Below are 24,431 nucleotides of genomic sequence, written 5' to 3'. Positions count from 1 at the left end.
GTGGCGTGCACCTTAATCCTAGCGACTCAGGAGGCTGAGGCAGGAGAATTGCTTGAACCCAGTAGGTGGAGGTTGCAGTAAGCTGAGATCATGCCACTGCACTCCAGCCTGGGCAACAGAGCGAGACTCTGTCTAAAAAAAAAATAAAAATAAATAAAATAAAAAGGCAATCTGTAAAGATCTCAAAAATCTATGCTTAAGGGGAAAAAATCATGTAAGTCCCTATTAACTTTATATTATGTATAATGAATCTCAAAATCAGCCTTTTAGAATAATATACATGAACAGAACAACATGACACAGCAGTAAGAAATGTCTGAAATTTTGCTTCAAAAACATTTATCTTCATACTGTGAAAGTTTTGGGATGGAAAATAGATTCTAATCATTATAACCTTAGAAAATATATTTGAAACTTTCACAACTTACTTTCTCTACTTTTATATCACCTTAAATGTTAAATAAATGTATTTCAAAATTTCATTTGTAGTGGAACCGAAGAATATATTAAGATAATTGCCTTAAAAAGTTTTCCAAATATAGTGCCACAATTCCTGTCCTTATTATTAAGACTGAATCGGTATTTGCATTTTATATGTCTCTTGAGAGTGAATAAATCTTGCCAGAAAAAGAGCAGCTGTAAACTGAAATTTGGCAAAGAATAAAAGCCTCAGCTTTTAAACAATAGTGATGCTGCACAATTTCACAGGATCATTCAGCTGGGCTTGAAAATTCAAGCTTCAAGAAAACAACAAGCTAAATATTTAAGACAACAGTTGGCACAAGATCCCAAATATTTTGGAACCAATATGTTAGGGATCCTTAAAAGCAGAAACAAATACTCCAACATTTGGCAAGAAATAAAGGCCTCTTAATCAACAAATCATTATTGTATTCTGAAAGTAACTTCCCACTCAACTCTTGGATGTAAATTTGTAAAACATCTCAACCCTCTAAATGTTAACGCACACGTGGCCACAGAACATAGCTGGAAGGGAGCAGGCCCACTTCACCAAGTCAATAGTCATAAACCAGGGAGGAGATAAATCGAAGACTGTAATGCACTATGTCTAAATTAAAATGGGGAGCAGACACATGCTTGCAAACAGCTCCCTCAGCATCTAGAACATATATCAAATTAGCAAACTAAGCCTCTCAACTTAGAGCAATGTCCCTCAATTTTTTGAGAAATAAAGGAAGGAAAAGTATATCCTAAAACTTCTAAATTTCTGGAAAAAAGACTGAAAGCAAGAACCATATTTCTCAAGGAAACACAGATTTGAGTGTCATCCTAAAACTGGAAAAGGTCTCCCACAGAAGCCATGTTGCCACCTCAAAATTCATCAGTGAGTGCAGACAGTGTCCTGGCTTCCCCAATGCAACCTCTTTCTCTGAGGGATGCCCTAGAACTGCATCAATACAAAAGAGTATATGCTATATTAATACCATAGTAACACTCTATTGTATTGTATTGTATCAATACAATAGTAATACTCTATTGTAGGGATACACCTATACAGTAGACACTAACCACACATGGTCACTGAGCACTTGAAATATGGACAGTCCAAATTGAGATGTACCATACATATAAAATGCACAATGAATGTCAAAGACAATATGAATAAAAGAAAGCAAAATAGCTCAATATTTCTGTACTGATTACATGTTTAAATTATAATATTTAGGGTATGTTGGGTTAAATAAAACATATTGTTAAAATTAATTTTACCTTTTTTAGGGCTGGGCATGATGACTCACACCTGTAATACCAGCACTTTAGGAGGCCAAAGTGGGCGGATCATCTGAGGGCAGGAGTTCAAGACCAGCCTGGCCAACATGGTGAAACCCCGTCTCTACTAAAAATACAAAAATTAGCCAGGTATGGTGGCGCATGCCTGTATCCCAGCTACTCAGGAGGCTAAGGCAGGAGAATTACTTGAACCCGAGAAGCAGAGGTTGCAGTGAGCCGAGATCACGCCACTGCACTCCAGCCTGGGCAACAAGAGTGAAACTCTGTCTCAACAACAGAAAAAAAATTTTTTTTTTACCCTTTTTAATATAGCTACCTGAAATTTTAAATTATAGATATGCTTCTCATTATGGTTCTATTGGATACTCTATGAGTTCCCAGGGATATATGTCCCTCTGTTTTTTTCCACCTGAACACTATAAGGGCTTTAGGCAACCCCCGTCAGGCTGCCTGTGCGAACTGCTGTCCCTGTATTTCACAGGACCCCACATAGGCCCTCATGCAACAATGGAAAGCCCCAGACTCCCTGACAGTAAGATGGCCTTTTAGTAATGCCAGGGAGCAACCATTTGATCAGCCATATGTCAGTATCTAGTAACGGGGAAATAAATAAACGAGGTCTCAGGAAAGAGAATTATTCATAACTTTAAGCCTTTAACTTTCATTCTGGAACTGATCACAAAAACTAATAAATCAAATGCAGAGAACGATGTTCATTATATCATATTCCCTACTCAGAGTGAATCACTGTTTTAGTGCAAATTGCTGCTCTGAGGTCACAGAGTTAACATTTTTGGTCACAGAAATCCTATAGGGTTTGATGTTCATGGAAAGAATTTTGACTAAGTTCTGTCAGTTTCAAAGTTGTAAATTCTGAAAACAGCTATATGGTTTTAAACATCTGCATTTCAAATTTTAAAATTCAAGTCAATTTCTATGTCAGTGTTTACCTACAACCTGGATATATAAAAAATATGCAGTAGTTTTTAAGTAAGACTACCAATAAGGTGTTACATACTTACATATTAAAAACAACCAAGTGGGATAAAGATTCTCATTTCTTAACTAGGCTACTTTACACAAGAAAGAAAAAGGCTGGACAAAAAAAATCTAACAGTAATAATTATGCATAATTATCTCAATTCAGTCTATTGGTGAACTATCAAGTGAGTGTCTTAAATCACTTAAATTATGTAGTCAAAATCTTTTCATGAAAATTAAAGACATTAATATTTTAAAAATTATATTTAAGGTAGCAGGATATTAAAAGACCCTATAATAAAATAATTTCATTTCTATAGAACACTTTATAATTTATAAACACTTTAAAATGAACTTGATCAACTAATAGCAATGGTCATAGTAATAAGTAAAGAAGATACAGTATGCTTAGACAATTATTAAATAATGAAAACTCTGTAGAAAGGAACTTAATTATGAATGAATAGTTTTGTTTCCTTCCTTCCCTCATTCATTTACCCCACAAATATTTATTAAGCCTGTGCCAGGTGTTCTGCTGGGTACCGGGGATAAAATGGTGAGCAAACCATATGTGCTAGCAGCCCTCATGGAACATTCAGTGTAGTAGGGCAGTTACACATTAATCAAATAATCTGGCCTCCCTAAAGAAATAATACTTGAGCTGCTGGCTGAAGGATGAGAACAAGTTAATCTTTTAAAAATGAAAGAGAAGGTTTTCCAGGCAGGAGAACAGCAAATGCTACGATCCTGTGGCAGGAGGGAGCATGGCCCTTATAGAGTGTCTACAGAAAGTTAACAGCTAGGGACAAAGGAGAACATGGTGCAGGTAAGGCCCGAGCAGCAGAGGCCTGAGCCCACTTGTGCAGGAATTCTGGGCCAGGTTATCCTAAGGGCAATGGGAAGTCACAGAAAAGGTCATTCAAGCTGTAGTAGCAAGAGCAGTAGGGGAGACTGGGCCAGACTAGAGCAGACCTGGACTGTGGCTGTGGTTCAGCTGAATGATGGAGTTGGGTCTTGGAGCCCAAGGAGCACTCAGATGAAGTTTCAGAAAGGTGAATGGGATTAAAAGCTATTTAGTGGGAAAATCTACAGGTCTTGATGTTAGATTATATATGGAGGTGAGTGGGAGGAAGATTTCCAGAAGACACCTACATTTCTGGCTTATACAACTTGATATTTTCAGAATAGGAAACAAATGAAAGAGGATCAGAATTGTAGAAGAGAATGATGATGAATTTGGTTTGGGACATGTTAAGTTTGAGTTGTCTTTAAGACATCCAAGCACAAATGTCAAATATGTAGTTTGATTCATGGATCTGGAACTCAGAAAGGAGTCTTTGCTAGAGATGTAAATCTGAGACTCATCTGCATAGAGAAGGTAACAACACAGCTGTATCTCAAGAACATGGCTGAGAAACAAGCAACACTCAAAGGTTGCTGAGAAGATATGAAAGATCAGTTTGAAGCACAGAGGCAGGTTTTGGCCTAGTTGTGGGAAAGGATTGCCTCTTGAGTGGCGGGGAATCAGTGGACCAGAATCACATACTAAAACTCTGGGCACTTTTGGCTTGTTGAATCCGAAGATTTTTGTGGAACTAGTCTCCAGTAGACAACATAGGCATGGAAATATGAATAGATCGGTTCATCTGGATTGGGGTTTTCTCAAGCAAATGCATCAAAAATACAGGAAATGAGAGAACTTAAGGGTTTAGCAACAGTGATAGAATCTAAACTGCTTAAGAAGGCAAATGAGGAAAGGAAAGACTGGATGGGTTGGTAGAAAGTAGCAGGGCCAGAAAATGAGACATTACAATGAGGTCAAAGTACAACCATATTTTGAAAAAGGAGAGGAGGCTGTGGTAAGAGTAAAATGGCTGATAGCGTGATTTCAGAAACAGAGCAATTACTGAGAATGACAAGGTCTGAGGTGTGGCCATGAAACTGGGTGGCTGAGTGCAGGGAGAAGGTCTTTGGAGCTAAGCAGATTGAGGGTCCAAGGACCATGAAGCAGACATATCTTCCAGGCTGACATGAGGGCCCTGGGTGTGTAGTAAGGGGTTTGTGATGAGGAGGAAGACTGCAAGCCAAGTGCCGAAATGCTCAGTGAATAAAGGACAATGACCCCGACTACAGTTAGGAAGAGGAGAGAGATAAAGGGCACCATCTTCAGAAGAGCATGTCTTTGTTGTTTTTGTGGCTGTGGCTTTCTCAAACAATCAATTTGTGGAGTAATGGTCTAGAAGCAAAACCATGCCCTAGGAGGATGACACTCTCTCTATCCATCCTTGAAATACATGGGATGTGAGGAAATAATAATGCCACTACTTTGAGAGGGCTACAAGGGAAATGGTCCTCAGAGGAGGATGGGTCTCAGTGAAGTCGGAGGCAAACAGAGCTTTTCAGGACAAGGAGATGATACAGCAGAGCATATGGTTGTGTTGTGACACTTCCACATGGCACAGTGGGAGAGTCTGAGAGGTGGGGAAGGGAGGGCTCTGGGTTGAAGCAGAGAAGGAGAGAACATCATAGAGATTATTGCACTGTGGAAGACAGTTGATTAATAAGAACGGGATGGCAGACTTAAAAGTAAAAAATTATTTTAAGTATGCACACTGATCCTGGTAGCCAGAAATAAATAACTTGGCTGAGGTGGTGACAGACAGACACCATGGTCTCCATGTGCTGTGTTGGTTGGATGCCAGGTCTAGAGCAGGGTTTCTCAGCCTCAGTATTATTGACATTTTGGGCTAGATTTTGTTTTTGTTTTTTGCTGTAGGGGGCTGCCCTATGCATTGCAAGATGTTTAAAATGATTCCTGGCCTCTACCCAGTAGATGCCAAATGTATCCACAATCCCAGTGACATCCAAAAACATTGTCAGATATTGCACAACGTACACTGGTGGCAAAATCATCCACCATTGAGAATCACTGATTGAGAGCAACAGACTCACATAGGGAGTGCAGAGGCGTTACACCTGCTACAGCAATGTCACCAGTTCTCAACACATTTCTGGAACAAATCACCTCTAATAGCTTCAGAGTCACGGAAAGAAGCTGGTCTCATTACTTAACAGACACCCAATTCTTAAGAAAAATGTATTCCCCAGGTTTGTCATCTCTCTTATTCTTTGCTCTGAAGATATTTTGACTGTTCCCTCAGAGGATGATGCAGGTTTACCTCCAGTGAGACTATTCAAATGAATGCCATGCATTTTCTCATTGGCTGCCCCTCAGTTTCTGGAATGTGCCAAGCTCCTTCCTGCCTCAGGGCATGCCCCCCTTCAAATCTCAGGTATACAGCCTTTCTCAGGAAGGCATTTTCTTGCTCTATCTATCCTGTATTTTTTCCTTCAGAGCACTTTCACAATTATTTTTGTGTCGTTACTGGTGTGCTTATTTGTTTAATGTCTGTTTTCACCATAGAATATACATTTTAAGAGGGAAGGAACCTTATCTGTTTTATTCATAGCTGGGTCCTCAGCACCAAGCAGAGTGTTTGGCTTAATTAATATCTATTAAATAAATGAATTATTAAAAGGAAATGTTGTGAGCATTTTGAGAATAAGCATTGTACTCCCCAAAGTGATTGCCTTAGAGAGGGCTCTACCTTTCTCTCTCTCTCTCTCTCTCTCTCTCTCATTCTCTATCTCTCTCTATCTCTCTCTCTATATATATACACATCTCTCTATATATACACATCTATATATATATACACACACATATATATGTATAGTTTTTTGATTCCTTTTTTATGTCATATACCTTTATAGTAGCATACCTTATGTTTGAGGGAAGTTAGCATCCTAAATAAGAAAAAAAGATTAAAAAATAGTATCATTCAAAGAATCAGGAAACATATTTAGGTTTGACAAATAACTAGGTCACAGCAGTTAGTCCTTGTGCCACCACAGTAAATTCACAAAAGCTCTGACTAGTTTGATGATTCCTTCAAATATGCATTAAGCCCCTGCTTTGTGCTTGATCCTGGAATGTGCAATGCACTTATTTCGGGGCTCACTACAGCATGCGAGGACATATCCTGCAGGGTATACCTGAGGCAGCGTTCAGACGGCATTTTCCAGCTGGGTTCCTCAGGTTCTCAGCCTTAGAAGTGTGCAGAGGAATCAGCAAGCATTCCAGCTGAATAAAAAGACAAGAGAAAAGGGTGCACTGAGCTAAATGCAGAAAAGCACACTCTGGGTCTTCCCGATGCTAAAGTTTCTGAATTCCAGGGAGGCAGCTTGGAGAGTTTTACTGTCCACATAAAACATTCTGACACAATGCTCCTTTAACAAACAAGTAATCGTTCTGGATATTTTTAAGTGTTTTCACATTATTGAAGCTTCAAGGACTAGGAAGTAAAATATGTTTGAGAATCAACAATAGTAATTAAGTGTTGAAGTAAAAATTAAAACAAGAGATGGAATGGCCAAAGGAAAAAAATTAAGATTGGATAAAATAAAGACACAATGATCTAAACCACAAATACTAGTTGACTTGTCATTTATAGAGATTTTATTTTCCTTCCAAATATGATTAGTGGAATTAAATTAAAATCAAGTACCTCATGGCTAAGTGTCTACAGAAATATAATTTTCCATTCAAGAAGCAGATTTCTGAAAAGTAGGTGGAAAAAATAACAGAGAGAATAAAAATCAGTAGGAAATGAAAAATGGATTCTTATAGGGGCTTCAATATTGCATGATTGAAATATACAACAGGATGCAGTTGTCAGGCTTGAAATTGCTCCTTGGCTATTCAAGCACATTTATTCATTTGGTCCCTGCCCCCATCCCGTGTCTTTGTTTTTAATCACTGGAGTAACTCTGACTAGAAAAATAAATTATTTGAATAGTCTGGGTCCTGGTCCATGACTACACTTTACAACCCTCAGTAGAGGGTCTAGCTCCCATTTTCTAATACACCCAAGTGGCTAAATTAATTATAATCTGGATAAGCTAAATAGGCTTCCTTCTGTCTCAATTTTATTTTGCAAAGCAATAACAGGAGGAAAATGCTTATGAAAGGAATATGTTAAGCTGTGCCTGTTTCTGATGATTTGTATAAAAGAGAGAGCTATGATTTACAATCTGAGTGAAATATAATATTTGTTATATTGTGTACAAACCCTCAATTGGTATGACTGCATACTTCATATAGTATATCATAGTTGGTTAAGTATTCCATTTTATTGAACATTAGGTTGTCGAGTTGCTTTGAACATTTTTCACACAACTATATTTTTATTTCTTATTTTCTTTTTTTAATTATTAAAAATAGTATGTCTCTACTTCCATTTATTTCTAACTTAAGTCTGGACAAACCTAAAAGTGAGTGTCATTTTTTAATTGCTCCATTATGACTGAGCAGCACGGGCAGTCAGAATAATTCAAGGCACGTTGTTTAAGTAGCCAAGAGACTTGCTTAGCAACCTAATGTTGCTACAGTGTCCTTTCAGAATCTAGGTTATAAACTCATCTTTTGTAGCCTAACACAAACTCCAACAGGCATGGACACTTGAGCTTTAAAACTGCAAAGAATATTGATTACTATAGGGAGTTATAACACCTTAATCTTTCTGAAAGTCCAGTGTTTTTAAAACACTCCCAACAATTGAATGGAGAGCAAAAATCCTAAAGTTAAAATAATCTCAAATTAAATGGCATCTAACTAATAAATCTAACTTGATATGCTTCATTTCAAACATGATCATTAAAAATAATAAGATAGATGAAATTCTCTTTTACAGACATTCATCGTTTGGAGACCAACTCACTAAATCAGGTGTTTTCTAAAATTGTTGAATCATAATCTGCTATATACTACAAAGCTTAGGGGAATGGACACCATTTTAAACGTGAATTAGCTAGGTGCCCACCAGTGGTAGACTGAATTTTAAAAATATGGTACATATATACCATAGAATACTATGTATTAATAGCTGTAAAAAAGAAGAAAATCTTGTCCTTTGCAGCAATATGGATGCAACTGCAGGCCATTATGCAAAACGAATTAATGCAGGAACAGAAAAACAAATAACACATGTTCTTCTCACTTCTAAGTGAGTTAAGCATTGAGTATCCCTAGGCATAAAGATAGGAAACACAAACATTGGGGACAACTAGAAGGGGACTGGGGGCATGGACTAAAAAACTCCATTGCTCGTTACCTGGGTGATGGGATCATCCGTATCCCAAACCTCAGCATCATGCAATATACCCATGTAACAAACCTACACATGCACATGCTAAATCCAAAATAAAAGTTGAAATTATTTTTTTCAAAAGGTGAGTTAAAATGAGTTAAGGATTAATCACCACTGGAAAAGGTTTGTTATATTTACTATTTTTACTACATATTATTTACTATTTATTATTCCCTATATCCTCCATATATTTATATACTTGATTAAAATGTATATATTGAATTAAAATTTGTTAGCAAACACATTTGTTTTTGTTTTTGTTTTGTTTTTCTGTTGAGACAGGGTCTCGCTCTGTCGCCCAGGCTGGAGTGCAGTGGCGCGATCTCAGCTCACTGCAAGCTCCGCCTCCCGGGTTCACGCCATTCTCCTGCCTCAGCCTCCTGAGTAGCTGGGACTACAGGCGCCGGCCAACACGCCCTGCTAATTTTTTGTATTTTTAGTAGAGACGGGGTTTCACCGTGTTAGCCAGGATGGTCTCGATCTCCTGACCTTGTGATCCACCCATCTCGGCGTGCCAAAGCGCTGCGATTACAGGCATGAGCCACTGCGCCCGACCATATATTTGTTTTTATAAAAAGTTTCTCTCACCATAGAGTGAACAACATGGCTACTTGTAAGCTCCAGGCAGACACCTCTTCTCCCTCTTCCCACCTCCTTGCACTTTTTCCCATGCCTCGCACGTGGATTAACCCAAGGCTGTTTTCCCCTACAGCCCAGGGAAATCCAGGCCAGTCTCCTGCAGTTCCCCTCCTCAGAATCCAGAAATAATCAGAGCTGAGCCAGCTGAGTGGAGCATTAGGAAACAGAGCAATATGAAAAAAGGCCAGAGTTGCTCTCCAGGTAGCCAGCATTTAGGGCTGCTCACACACTCTCAAGAGATAGAACTGCATTTATCACAAACCCCAAGGGAGTGCTATGTGGGGCTGGAAGCAAATGAGGTGGCTCTTTTTCTGTCACTTAAGAGTGATCACCTTTGAGATCTCTTTCAACTGTGATCATCTACAATCTTCTGAGCCATTGGCATGACAAAGATTCTCTTCCAGACCAAACTCTAGTCAGGCTCCTCTGAGCTCTTTTTCAAGTAGGCCCTGTCCTTGGGCATGACCTCAGGAGCTTTGTGGTCAACCACTGAATAATGAAAATATTATTTTGGTGAACAGAGAATTTATTGATTTTACTGAACATTTAAACACAAGGAATATATAAAAATAGTTAATAAAACATGTTAAAATTTTAAGTATCCATCAGCCTCTCAGTTCAGCTTAATGAACCCAGGAAGGAGGAAGGGATTTGCCTCTATTGCATAACTACTATAAAAAAGCAAGGCAGGGAGGGTACCAGAATAGCCACTCCAAAATATGCCTCCTCAGCACATGGATCATTTTGACCTAAAAGCCATTGAGAACCAGCAGATGCAGGAGTAGCTCTAAACACAGGGTACCGTTTTCCTTTTGTAAAGAAAATTTACATTTATAAAGAACATTTTCATAATTTCTTTTTGTAAATGAAGGTCTCTTCCTCTCCTGGACCAGGAAGAGGAGGACTCCTAACTCTTATCAATGGAGAAGGTACTCCATTGAAGTTTGTTGTGCAGACTTCAATCTGCACAACAAACCTTACTCAACAATTCTTGTTTACAGTACTTTTCCTGGTCATCTTTCTGTAACTTAGCTTTCCCATCCAGAAGCCCCAAACCCCTTTTCCTTTGATTATCCTAGGATCGTATATAAGGCCAAGTTCAAACCACTCCTTTGGGTTAGTCATCACTGGGTGCCCCCACGTGTATCTGTGATGAACATGGAAATAAATTTGTTTGTTTTTCTCTTGCTAATCTGTCTTTGGTGGTCTAACATATGGAGGCCCTGCTGAAAAATCTAAGATAGATAGAGGAAAAAAGATTTTTCCCCCTCCCCTACAACAGGCATAGTGGTTTTCATTTAACAGTGTAAAAGTTCAGCTACTGTAGTAACTTCTCAAAGTGAGTAATGACCCCCAAAAGATTAGTACCACAAATTTCAGTCTTTGTGATTAAAAATAAAACCAAATAAATCCAGCTTGCAAACAAAAATAAAACACACATTTTACAAAATGAAGCTGTTTGCACATATCAATATGCAGCTAGGCTAGGGTAGTTTCTTACCTTTCCCAAGGCTCAATTTCTTCATTTTCTAAAAACACAGATAATACCACCTTATCACAGGGCTGTATAGTGTATGTAGTGTACCTAGTGCAAAGGCTGACACATCACAGGGTCTCAGTAAACATCATTGTGTGTCTTCTTTTGTTATAGAATACAAATATGAATCATGTAGTGATTTGCTCCAGTGACAGGTATCTCTGTGAATTTTTTCTTTTGTTTCACTTTTTGCTAATGTAGTTCATATGCCAAATACTAGTGTTTTTAATACCAAAAATGTGTATAGCAGCAATCCTTCAAGGACTGTTCTCAAGACAAATTTACAGCTGGTGAAGACTCAGACCCCTGTCTCCAAGCTCTCCAGAGGAAGCTGGGCATTTACCCCCAGAAACACAGCAAAAATTTCTTAAAATACAGCAATTTTTTCACATAATTGAAATTATTTACCATCCTCACCCTTAGGAAATATTCATTAGTGGAATGTCCTCCATTTCTGGTAAGTCTCTTTTCAAATATAATCTGGTACATAGGATTGATGGGGTCTAACCTCTTAATAGTCTTTATTTTTATTAAAATGTTTCAAAGTTGCTAGAGTCTCACTTGGGTTTTTTTGAAGTCAAACCTGAAAATATATTTACACAGACGAAATAAATATCTTATTAAACCATAATAGTGAGCAAGTGAAACATGATTAAGCCTTCCAAACTAGCTGGCTAGCTTTTAATTACTTACTTCTAGTTGATCTTAAAACTGCCACTGGCAAGTTACATGACCGAACAATACATAACTAAACTCCCACTAGTTACCTTATGGGTAACGTCTCTGACTATGGGTCACGGTAGTAACAGTGCTTATAGTTATTTTTCAGAAACTAGGGGGCAGCTTTTGTCTAGTTCAAGCCAGTTGAGACCTTCAACTTCACAAGTTGGTTGCACAGGTTGGGCCTGCAACAGCTGCCTGAAGAGGGACCTTTTTGATATCAGAGAGCCAAAAACTCCATTATCACATTATGCTAGTGCCACCATTTTCTGCACACATATCCTATGAAGAACCGTATAGCTCAATTACCCTTGTGCAGAAGCCCTAATTACCTCACCTTTCCGACTCACCAATCATCTTTCCCCATACTTTAGACCACCTCACTTTCTATCACATACATACCTCCAAGCCCTCTTTTCAGAGAGCTGGATCTGAGATTGATTTCCCTGGCCCTGCACATTGCAGCCTCGTGAATAAAATCTTTTCTTTTTTGCAAAAACTGTCACCACAGTGATTAGCTTGCTGCATACAGGCAGAACGAGCCCGGCCAGTAACAAAAGGGGTAGGAAAAAAGTAAGTGTCCTATAGGTCTTGATGACATACAAAGAAAGAAGGACCAGACAAGGTAAGTTAGTTTAATATAATCAATAAACATAAGATACTAAAAATTAAGCTTCCTTAATTATGTGGATGCATACCAATCCTACCAACATATAAGAGACTGGTGAAGAACTCAACTCTGACCTTTTTCTTCTACTGCCCAAATTCCTATCTAAGGGGTCTGGGAAGTCATGCCCTACAAACCAAAAAATCTCATCCAAGGCGTTTTATTTAACCCTATATAATGTGGCTGACTTTCCAACCTGACTCTGGCATAATATCACATGGCAGATAAAGAAGGAAATCAAAATATTTTAACCCCAAATATGTCTTCTTTACCATGTCTTGAAATAGTCCTCCAAAGCTCACTCTTGTGGGGAAAATCTACATTCTGAAGAGAATCCCCTTCCTTGTCCTTCATTTTTTTCCTGATCCAGGAGACAACTGACTTATAATCTATTCTTTCCCAAGCCTCTACCTGGGGACTACTTCTGTATAATGAGAACATTGGTCTCCACAACCCCTTACCTTAACCCAGACATTCCTTTCTGTTGATTCTAGGTCTTTAGACAATAATTAAACTCTTTCAACCAAACGCCAATCGGAAAATCTTTGAATCTACCTATGACCCAGAAGCCCCCGCTTCCATCTGTCACACCCTTCTGGACCAAACCAATGTACATCTTACATGATTGACTGATGCCTTATGTCTCCCTAAAATGTATAAAACCAAACTGTATCCTGAACACCTTGGGCACATGTTCTCAGGATCTCCTGAGGGCTGTGTCAGGGGCCCTCACTCATATTTGGCTCAGAATAAATCCCTTCAAAATATTTTACAGAATTTGACTCTTTTTGCCAACACTGGTTTATTCATGCTATTATCACATATTTGTTTAATAATGTTTTAGTGTAATACTCCAATAATACCTTACAATTTTTAAAGAGAAAAACAAACAGAAGTTTATTAACATGTTCAACATAAATACATGTGGGAGCCCCCAGTGATGAGTAACTCAAAGGAGTGGTTAGAACTTGGCCTTACATACGATCTTAGGATAATCAAAGGTAAAGGGGTTTTGGGCTTCTAGATGGGAAAGACAAGTTATGGGAAGATGACCAGGAAAAGTACGGTAAACAAGAATTGTTCAGTAAGAATAGGGAAAATGCTAGTCCTCCTCTTCCTGCACAGGTCATCATGTGAGTGGCAGTGCAGGCCTTTCTCAGTGTCATGTTAAAAGGAAACGATGGTGATGGCAATGATGATAATGATGAAGATGATAAAACCTTAATTAAACATGTAATAAGTGTGCAGCACAGTGCTAACTTCTCCCTACCTTATTTACTATCCCTATTCTGTATGGATCTGGATAATAAGGCATAATGAGGTCAAGGAATTTACTGAAAGACACACAAGTAATAAATAGTGAAATCAGGCTTCAAATCCAACAGAGCCCATACCCTTAACCACGCCTAACAGTAAGAAAGGGAACTATTCTAGGACACAGTCATACCCTGAAGTGCTAAAGAGACCAAAGACCAACAGCCTCAGGCACCTAGTACCAGGGCAGGTGAGCTAAGGCAACATCAACTTTGAATCAGTACAAAGGAAGTTTCCAATAATCTAAGATGCACACAGACTATGTAAGGTAATACCTCTGTCACTGGAAGTGAAAAATAGGACCATAAGACACTTGGTATTGTTCTGAAGATGATTCAAATGCTCCTAGGCCTTCCTGATCCATAGAAACCAAAGGCCAAGGATCAGAACCTGCAACCACCGCATGCTAGTGTCTCCCAAGGAGGCCCTGATGTGAGCTGAATTGTGTCCCCCCACAATTCATGTCTTGAAGCTTCCAATACCTCAGTATGTGACTGTGTTGGAGATTTGGGCTTTAAAGAGGTAATCAAGGTTAAAAGGTTACTGGGTGGGCTCTAATTCAAAATGATTGGCATCCTTCTAAGAAGAGATTAAAACACATGCAAATACAAACGAAAGACCGCGTGAGGACACAGGGAGAAGGTAGCAACTGCAAGCCAAAGAGAGAGGCCTCAGAAGAAACCAAGCCTGTTAACACCTTGATCTCAGACTTGTAGCCTCCAGAATTGTGAGAAAATAAATTCGTGTTGTTCAAGTCACCCAGTCTGTGGTACTTTGTTATGGCAGCCCTTTGCCGGTCTCTTCCATGCTACTACGGCTCAGAAGCTGTGCCGGGCCTGCAGACCACACTACCTCCAGGTCTGGGATGGTCTGTGCTCTGCTCAGACAAAGCTGGACCACAGGCATGCTGAGCAATCCATGACGTTGGAGGCCTCCTGGGGCCTGAGACAGTGGCCTCTCCACTACTGTCCTCTCGGAGCATCTGGCCCCCAGCTTTCACTTTTCCAATCAGCGCTCATCTTTCTCTAGGCGCTAAACCCCACCACTCTTGGAGGAAATTTTCTCTGGGAAGTTGCTTTCAACACCCAGGCATATAATTTGCTTGTTTTACCAGAACACTCCCTTCCAGCTTTCATAAATACTGTGGGGGTCCAAGCAGAGAGGGATGAGGGTCCAAAGTGTAGATGCACAGCCATATGCTTGAAGCACCATCACCTCCCAACACTCCATCCCTGAGGCCAAGCTGTGTGTGCACCTGCATGCCTTCTGCATAACTTAGGGTGACTTTTTTTCCTTGGCACTCCTTCTACCCAGCTACCTTCCATGGGTAACCCACTAGTCTGTCAGATATGACCCTTTCTGAATTCTTTCCAATGCAGTCCTGCTGCTGGATCCACCCACAGAGGGAAGGGGAAACATTGCCTAGCTCCACGTGCTGAGAGATGTGAAGATCCAGTTCTAGCCAAGATAACTGGATACATGATGATCAAATGAATACAGGCAATAGCTCTTGGCCCACTTGATCATCTCACTGCCCTGCTTAAAGCTGTTGAGATAAAGTCGAACTTCTTAAAATAGTACCCCTTCCAACACTTCCAGCCTTGTGTTTTACCACTTGATCCTTCTTCTTCTGGTTGCAGTCATACAGACATACTCATCAACACTCAATTGTTCTCTCCCCTCAGGGTACCAGTAACAGCCATCTTCACTGTTTAGAACTTTCTACCGCTCCTTTTTGCCTGGTTAACCTCTATTCATCCTGCAGGTTTCAGATGTCACCTCCTCTGGGAAGCCCTCCCTGATCCTCCCAGGTCACAGTTAATTACTCTCCTATATGATCCAATAGCACCTATAGATCCCCACTCACAGCATAATCAGCACTCTATATGATTACTTGTTGGGGTGGGGGTCTACTGCCCTAGTTTCATTTCTACCTGTAACCCTTCCCTAGACAATAAGTTCTTTAAGTGAGGTGATCATTCATTCTGGAATGGTTACGTTTTGCATATTGTCCCAGTGCAATTTACTAATCACATCCCATTTGTTCTCTTTTGTTTCCCAGTTTGGATGATAAATTATCTGGTCATCCTGTCTATATGGGCAGGATCCACATCTATCTTGCTCACTGTTTTAAATCCTCATGGACTACCATTATTCTTACAAAATCTTCCAAAGCAGATAAAGTAAAAGTACAATGTATTCTGTTTTAAAAATGAGGAGCATGACAGATTATTTGCATATATTGAATCATGATGTTTTAGTTTGTATTATGAAATTCATTCCCTAAAATAATGTTACACTAAATATTAAAAGTTTCTTTATATAAGAATAAGGATAAGGTATCTAGTCACCCTCATGAATACAGCTGGAGACCTTGGGAACCAAATTAAAATATAATGTGTAAGTTCTTCCAGTCACATTAGCACATGCCTTTTCAGCTCTTATTTTAATTTAATTTTTAGCTCCATCACTCCTCTATGAATAGAAACATAAAATGCATGGATCGGTTACACAGTCTTGTCAAAATAACCTAACCTGCAATTATAACATCCTGAGGTGCTTTTTAAAAATATTGCTATGAAAAATTTTTTATCAAGGAATTTCTTAAAGCTTTCACACCAGTTAAAATTACAATAAATTATTCATCTTCATCTTTATAAATGACACAATGTAGATCTTGAGTGTTTTGCTAGTATAGAAATTATTTGTATGATAAATAACATATTACTTTACAATATGACAAAATCAACATTCTACATATATGTAATTATTTTAATTAGAAAGTCCTGTATTAAAAAGTTCTTAATCCAATAGCAAATGACCATTCTCCAGTGATTAATTTTTGCCTTCTAGCAAATAGAAAATATGAGATTTAGAGTTCCCAAATTTATGATCTAGATGTAATCCAGACTCCATTTTCAAATAGAGAAATGCTCTTGCTTTTGAATTTTAATATATAGACTGTTCATTCATCAAATATGTGCTAAGCGCTTAATACATTTCCATTAATCATTGAACTAGATATCAGGAGTGACATAAAAAGATTAAAAATAGTCTGTGTCTTCAAAGAGCTTATAATCTTTGGCATAAATCAAAAAGCTTATAATCAAAGGCATAACATCCACATTTGCAGTTACCCTAACAGTATAAGACATTCTGCATTTTCTTCTATTGAGAGAGGTACAAATTTTCCTCATTTTAAAATGTCTAAAATTGGAGGTGTATTTTAAATCACTATATACCTTAATGTGCTACTATTTTTTTGCCTTGAAAAACCTGATGTGCTTCTTACATCTGCAAGAAACATTAGAACTGGGGAAACACTGTTGTTCAAGTGCCTACATATGGGCTAGGTGTATGTATGTACATGTGCTAATACACTTAATTCTTACAACAATTGAACATTATAAGAATTAAATGAGCTTTTTTCCCAGAAGAAAAAGGAGAGGCTCAGCAAGCTGAAATGCTTAAGGTAAAACTGATAGCTGCTGAAGCTGAGACTCAAATCCAGCTCTTACATTCTGCTGCACCACTTTATCCTACCAAAGGAGAGGCATGTGGGTTAGAACACTGAGTAAAGACCAAGTAGGGGAGCACTAAAGGATGGAGAGAAAGGAGAAAGCTTTCCAAATGAGAAGCACAACACACTCAAAGATATAGAGACCTCCAAGCTACACTTTTGTAAAATGAGAAACCTGTACTACATGGAGATGCAGCATAGTATACAGGTAAGAAGAGTGGGTTCTGGAAGAAGACTGTTGGAGGAAGAGGTTTATATTCTGGCTCCAATAGTGCTTACGTGACCTTCATGAAGTTACTACATTTCTCCACATCTCAATTTCCTAATTAGTAAAAGGGGCATAAAAATGAAACTTTCTGATATGGTTTGGCTGTTTCCCCACCCAAATCTCATCTGGAATTCCCAAGTGTTGTGGGAAGGACCCAGTGAGAGGTAACTGAATCATGGGGGCAGGTCTTTCTCATGCTGTTCTCGTGATAGTGAATAAGTCTCATGAGATTTGATGGTTTTAAAAAGGGGAGATTCCCAGCACAAGCTCTCTTTGCTTGTCTGCCACCATATGAGACGTGCCTTTCACCTTCCAGTATGATTGTGAGGCCTCACCAGCCACATGACATGGAACTGTAAGTCCAATAAACATCCGTCTTTTGTAAATTGCCCAGACTTGGGTATATTTTTTGTTGTTATTGTTGTTTGAGATGGAGTCTTGCTCTGTTGCCCAGATTGGAGTGCAGTGGTGTAATCTTGGCTCACTGCAACCTCTGCCTCCCAGGTTCAAGCAATTCTCCTGCCTCAGCCTCCTGAGTAGCTGGGATTACAGGCGCCCATCACCACGCCAAGCTAATTTTTATATTTTTAGTAGAGACGGGGTTTCACCATGTTGGCCAAGCTGGTCTCGAACTCCTGACCTCAGATGATCTGCCTGCCTCAGCCTCTCAAAGTGCTGGGATTACAGGTATGAGCCACCGTGCCTGGCCTCGGGTATGTCTTTATCAGCAGTGTAAAAATGGACTAATACACTTACCAAAAGTTAAAAATGGCAGATTGAACACATATCCATTCAAATGTTTGCACTGAATGCAACTCACACCCTGATTTAAGGAAACATTAATTTAAAATATTTTTTTCATCTTTCTCTTGAGGAAATAACCTCACTGAAACTACAGTAAAGAGATGAAAAAGCAACAATAAACCCCCAAGATCAAAGAGAACAAGAGAAGAAATTAAAAACATAAAACTTATTGAAGATAGAGAACAGAACAGTTGGATGCATAATAACTGACTCAGCAGGAGACAAGAAAGGCAAATTCCAATCTGGCAATGGGCAATTCAAAGAAAAAACTCAATTTGCATCAAGGAATATATATCCAAAAGACTCAGGAACCAACAGTATGAGTATGAGGTTCATGCTGTGGACTGAATGTGTCTCCCCCAAAATTCAAGTGTTCAAACTCTTATATCCAATGTGATGGTACTGGGAGGTGGAGCCTTTGGGAGGTAATTGGGTAATGACAGTGGTGCACTCATGATGGGATCAATGCTGTTATAAGAAGAGACAAAACAGAGCTTGCTTCCTCTCTCGTTTCTCCACAATGTGATGGTCATCTGTAAACTAGGAAGCAGGTCTTCCCCAGACATTGAATCTGGCAGCATCTTGATCTTTGACTTTCCAGGCTTCAGAATTGTGAGAAATATGCTTGTTGTTTAAGCTACCCAGTCTATGGTAGTTTGTTATTGTTATAACAGCCCAAGCTGGCTAAGACATTTGACAATAGAGAAACTAGGAGAAAAAAATCTATTTAAAAAGCAGTTTGAACTCCTAGGTCCCTTCCCCTAATCTGCACTACATGGTTACTGTCTGTCTCATCCCAGTGACAGAATGGATATTTGCTCTCTGGAGAAAATAAAAGTATCTCTAGACTGGGGAATGCCAGGTTCAGTAGAGGGTAGAAGTGCCATCTGAAAAACAAAGAGAGGGAAAGTTTACACAGAAAACGTGGAGCCCCTAAGCTTTCATGTTCCATTCAACTTCCAGAATGCCAGCAGCTAGGTTTATATAACCCAGGGAAATTAGAAGATTACTCTCTGGGGAATATAACTAAGCCAACACCAAACCTAAGAAGTCTGACATCATAGGTTTCCCAAATAAATGGCTCAACCAGATCACTTTATGGGGTAATCGCTGCATAACAAGCCTGCCCATGTGCTCAGAGCTTCCAGCCAGGTTTTTTTTTTCTCTTTAATATGAGTGAATATCTAAGCATCACCAAAATTTTGAAAAGAAAAGAGAATTATCTAAGCAAAAAAAAAAAAAAAAAAAAATTGAAGGAAAGAAAACTAAAACAATTTTTTCCACTGTAGTCTTCCATATCCAAACAAATTATCATTTTTTTAAAGTCTAAAAATAGAATAAAGATGTTTCCAGACTTGCAAATTACAAGCAATTATCTCCCAGGCATTGTTTCCCAGGAAGTTATTAGAGGATGTTTTCCACCTAAACAAGGGAGTACATATTGAGAAAAGGAAGACATGTGATTCAGGAGACCAAGGATTCAACACAAGAAAGAGATGATAGGAATTCTCAGGTGATAGTGAAGGAAGTTCCCAAACTACAATTATTAAAAACAGGCAAACTAGAGGAGTTCAGAAAGATCCAGAGAGACTTTGACCAGAAGGTGAAACAGAAAACCTAATGTGGTTTCTATCAATTTACAGCTAGAGGAGAGTTTGAGGATTGAATTGTTGATAACAACATAAAAACATAAGCAAAAAAAAAAAAAAAAGACAACTATTAATGAAAAACAAAAGTAGTGCAGGAAAGGAAAAGTAATCATGGTTTGATTATATAAATAACATTTAGATTGTCATAACCATATAAAAATGAAATAATGATCCAACCAAAGTATCAGTGTAAGTAATTGAGAGAATGGAGGGATGGGAAGCCTGTATGTATGATGGGGTGATTTTAGGGAATGAATGAAGAAAGCTAAATTTTCTTTTTTTTTTTTTTTTTTTTTTTTTTGAGATGGAGTCTCACTCTGTCGCCCAGACTGGAGTGCAGTGGTGCAATCTCAGCTCACTGCAACCTCCACCTCCCAGGTTCAAGCAATTCTCCTGCCTCAGCCTCCTGAGTAGCTTGGATTACGGTTATGTGCCACCACACCCGGCTAATTTTTGTATTTTTAGTACAAACAGGGTTTCGCCATGTTGGTCAAGCTGGTCTTGAACTCCAGGCCTCAAGTGATCCTCCTGCCTTAGCCTCCCAAAGTGCTGGTATTACAGGCATGAGCCAACACGCCTGGCAAGAAACTTAAATTTTCATCTTTTTTCATGGGAAACCAATCAACTCAAACATCAAAAACCAAGACTGGCAACATAAGCATGTTACTGAGATATATGGAAGTAAATAAACTAAGTTCTCACATACATTATTGATAGATTCTTGGAAACAATGTATAATTAATCAAATTTGTAATCACCTGATGGGGTCTTCTTGCCGGCTGCACAGACAAAACTAATTCACCAAGACAGCAGTCTTGTGGTAGAGAAAGAGTTTAATTAATGTAGAGCTAGCCAAGTGAGAGGACAGGAGTTTATTACTCAAATCAGCCTCCCCAGGAACTCAGAGGCTAGGGTTTTTATGGGTAAGTTGGCAGGCAGGGGACCAGGGAATGGGTGCTGCTGATTGATTGGGGATGAACTCACAGGGTTGTAGTAAACAATCCTTATGTGCTGGGACAGCCTCTGGGTGGGGGCCATAGGCCTGGCTGAGTCATAAGTCATGGGTCCTGGTGGAGTCAATTGGTCACCAGAATACAAAGGTCTGAAAAACATCTCAAAAGACCAACCTTAGGTTCTACAATAGTGATGTTATCTATGGGAACAACTGGGGAAGTCACAAATCTTGTGATCACCTTGTGATGATACATTTACTACAGTGCAGTAAACGATTATAGAAAGGCAAGCTATGCTCACCTCTTTACAGAATTCAGGCCCCTCTCACAATCCTAATCTTGTGGCCTTTCATTAGTCTTACAAAAGGTAGTTTCAGTCCCTGAACAAGGAAGCGTCAGTTTTAGGGAGTAGCTATTATGATTCTTCCTTCACAGTTAGACTTTAGCTAAATTCCTCCCATGGTTAGCTGGGCCTACACCTAGGAATAAGTGAGTCCAGCCAGCCTGTGAGGCTAGAAGCAAGATGGAGTCAGCCATCACAAATTTCTCTTGCTGTCATATTCTTTACAAAGGCAGTTTCAATTTTACCATAGGCTAATTCATAAACCCAAGAGTTAAGTTCCTATGGCATATTTCTGGTCATAAAAAGTCACCAAACTTCTTTTTAAAAATGCTCAAAACACTTCTAATATTAAACAATGAAATGAATATGAGCTATACATACATTTAAGAAACATTAATAAAGACAAGTAAGATAATTATTTACCCAATTATCCCAGTTCAAGGTCGTGGGTGGCTGAAGCCCATCCTGGCAGCTCAGGGCAAAAGGCGGGAACCCATCCTGGACAGGATTCCATCCCATCACAGGGTGCACTCACACACACTCACACTCACTCACTCTGGGACAATGTAGACACACCAATGAACCGAATGTGCACATTTTTAGGATGTGGGGGGAATCCAAAGTACCTGGAAAAAACCCATGCAGACATGGGGAGAATGGGCAAACTTCACACAGACAGTGGTCCCAGCTGGGAATCAATTTTTTTCTCTGATTGACATTGTAATGAAATGGCATTGAACAAAACAACGCTACTCCAGGACCTGCTGTTATCTAAAGAAACAGCTAAAAGAATTGAAAGCAGTTGCCTCTTCTATACTTCCACATAACAAGCCTTGTGGATTATTTGACTCTTTATATAACACTGGTAAAAATAAAAGCTAAATTTAAAAAATATATAAAACTTATCTCACAAGGTATACAACTTAATTAGCTAAATTATAACTAATGCAATTTATGAGACAGACAATTAAATGAGACAATCCAAAGTACATACCAGTTTTGGTATGCATATTGCTCAATATTAATAGTGAGCAATTAATATTATCTTGATGATGATGGTAAGATGATGGTAGTGATGGCAAACTCTAAGGTATCAGTAACTACCTTACCAGCGATGGTTAAGGTACAGGGTGTGGGGTGGCGCACTGCCCAACATGCCCCACATGGCCCAGCCCTCTTTGGAAACTATTTAAAATAGACCTAGAAACAACATACTGCTCACCTGACTCTGAGTATTAGTCGCAAACTTTCCTCCTGCTGCTGTCCCCTTATAGTACCCAACTTCTAGCCACAGACACTAGGTAAATGCAGCCCAAATTCATAATACTCCAGGAACAAGGTGTATAGGGCTGTTGACATCTCCTCTCATGCCAACAGCTCAGTTTGTTTCCTTTGCCTGAACCCAACTGGTCCTGGCTTCTTCCCTGTCCTACTCAGCCTGTTGAAGTCTCCCTTATCATCAAACAGAGACTATGTGAGTCTGACTCATGTATATTTTTCCATTATTAATAATAAAATTTTAAACATCATGTTTTAAATTTCTATTTAACCACTTTATGTTTAGATCAGGTCACAGTTCTAACCTAACTTACAAAACATTCAGGATTACATGTTTTGTGAGAAGTACTTTTTTTTTGTTCAAACTGAGTAATTTGTATTACAAAGCTTTCTTGAGTTTAAGAAATCAATGACAGCTATATGCACATGTCTACCCCCAAAACTGCATTTTCTCACTATCATCTCATGGGCTCTCAGATATAAGAATGTCTTCTGTTGTGGAATCAAAGTAGAACAAGAGTCATATGTGAAATACCCTTGTCTTGTTACTAATATCAATGTCTATGGCAAAGAGGACAACCCTCAGCTATTCAACTGGTTATGTTAATTGGTGTGACGAACATGCTAATTCTCTCAGATAAAATATTTGGTTTTCCATGAAAATACATCTGGCCAGGTTGAATAACAAAGAATTTACTGTAACTAGTCGTTCACTAACCATTCACTCATTCACTCACTCACTCAACTCATTCAATATTTAAATAGCACTTACCATACACCAGGAATGCATGTAAAGGAGTAAGATTAAAATGATTTTGTAAAGCAGAGTGTCTGGGTTTTTTTTTTTTTTTAACATGACAACTGATAAAAGCTATCACTTAGAGCATAATTTTCTTTTTTAAAAAGAGATGTAAGGTAGAAGAAAGAACGTGGGCATGAGGTGAAGTTCCTTCAGCTGGGTTGAGCTTCATGTTAACTGACATCTTAACTATGAATTATAGGGGCAGGGATCACATCCCACTCTTCTCTTTGCTAGAATGAGCTATGTTCCTAGAACACTTACTAATAAATGTATTGTTTAGACATTGTTCTTGTTTAGAGAGCTAATGGTTTTTTTTTTTAACACAAATGTAGAAATTTCAGACACCTCCAAAAACACTTGCCTGTCATTAAAAATGTGCTTCTAAGTCTTTTACAGAATATGCACATAATTTTAACAACTTTGAGATATCAAAACTCAAAAGAAATCAAAATTTCATTTTAATTTTTAAATTAATATCACTTTAAAATCTTGGCTTTGAAAAATACACTGTGGCTCCGTTTTAAGACAATATTACATTGTCCTGCTTTTTACAGAGTAACTGAACAGCAAGATGAGGCACTTTGAAAATATAATGAGCACTCAAAACACTAGCCATAATTTTACTATTAAAAAAGAAAAAACAATATTGATTTAAGTAAAAAATTTTTAAGTCAGTATATTTAATTCCAGTTATTAGTGGCAAACCATTTACCTACTGAATTTCCTTTCCTTAGTTTTACTACTACTAAATACCTTTGTGAAATATTAAAATTTAGGAAGGGAAAAAAGAGAGAAAAGTTCTGCTTTCGGAATCACAGTACCAATTACACTATGAATATTTAAACAATGCAAAATCATTAATCTCACCAGGGAACTCTGAAGATATGATCTTATGAAAGTAAATAAGAGATGTCATTAATAATCTGTATTATTAATGGAAGTCAGTCATATGGACTCACAACTGTGAGTCAGTCAAATGGAAAATATTCACAATTTTT

At 38.5% G+C, this 24,431-nt stretch overlaps 1 protein-coding gene across 5 annotated transcripts in view; it reads right to left on the bottom strand.

Moving 5' to 3' along the window:
* The window catches only part of KLHL32 (kelch like family member 32), a 242,441-nt gene that overhangs the window by 166,580 nt on the left and 51,430 nt on the right, over nucleotides 1-24,431 (bottom strand). For all 5 annotated transcript variants that reach the window (XM_019030173.2, XM_004044430.4, XM_055392009.2 and 2 more), the window contains one exon: nucleotides 6,787-6,874. In XM_019030173.2, coding sequence (XP_018885718.1) covers nucleotides 6,787-6,809 — 23 coding nt within the window. In that variant the 5' untranslated portion in view covers nucleotides 6,810-6,874. The remainder of the gene's footprint in view (nucleotides 1-6,786; nucleotides 6,875-24,431) is intronic.

Source organism: Gorilla gorilla, chromosome 5 (genome assembly GCF_029281585.2).
Source record: "Gorilla gorilla gorilla isolate KB3781 chromosome 5, NHGRI_mGorGor1-v2.1_pri, whole genome shotgun sequence".
Classification (NCBI taxonomy): Eukaryota; Metazoa; Chordata; class Mammalia; order Primates; family Hominidae; genus Gorilla; species Gorilla gorilla.
Note: the sequence above shows the minus strand (reverse complement) of the source record. Positions and strands in the feature narration are given on the sequence as shown.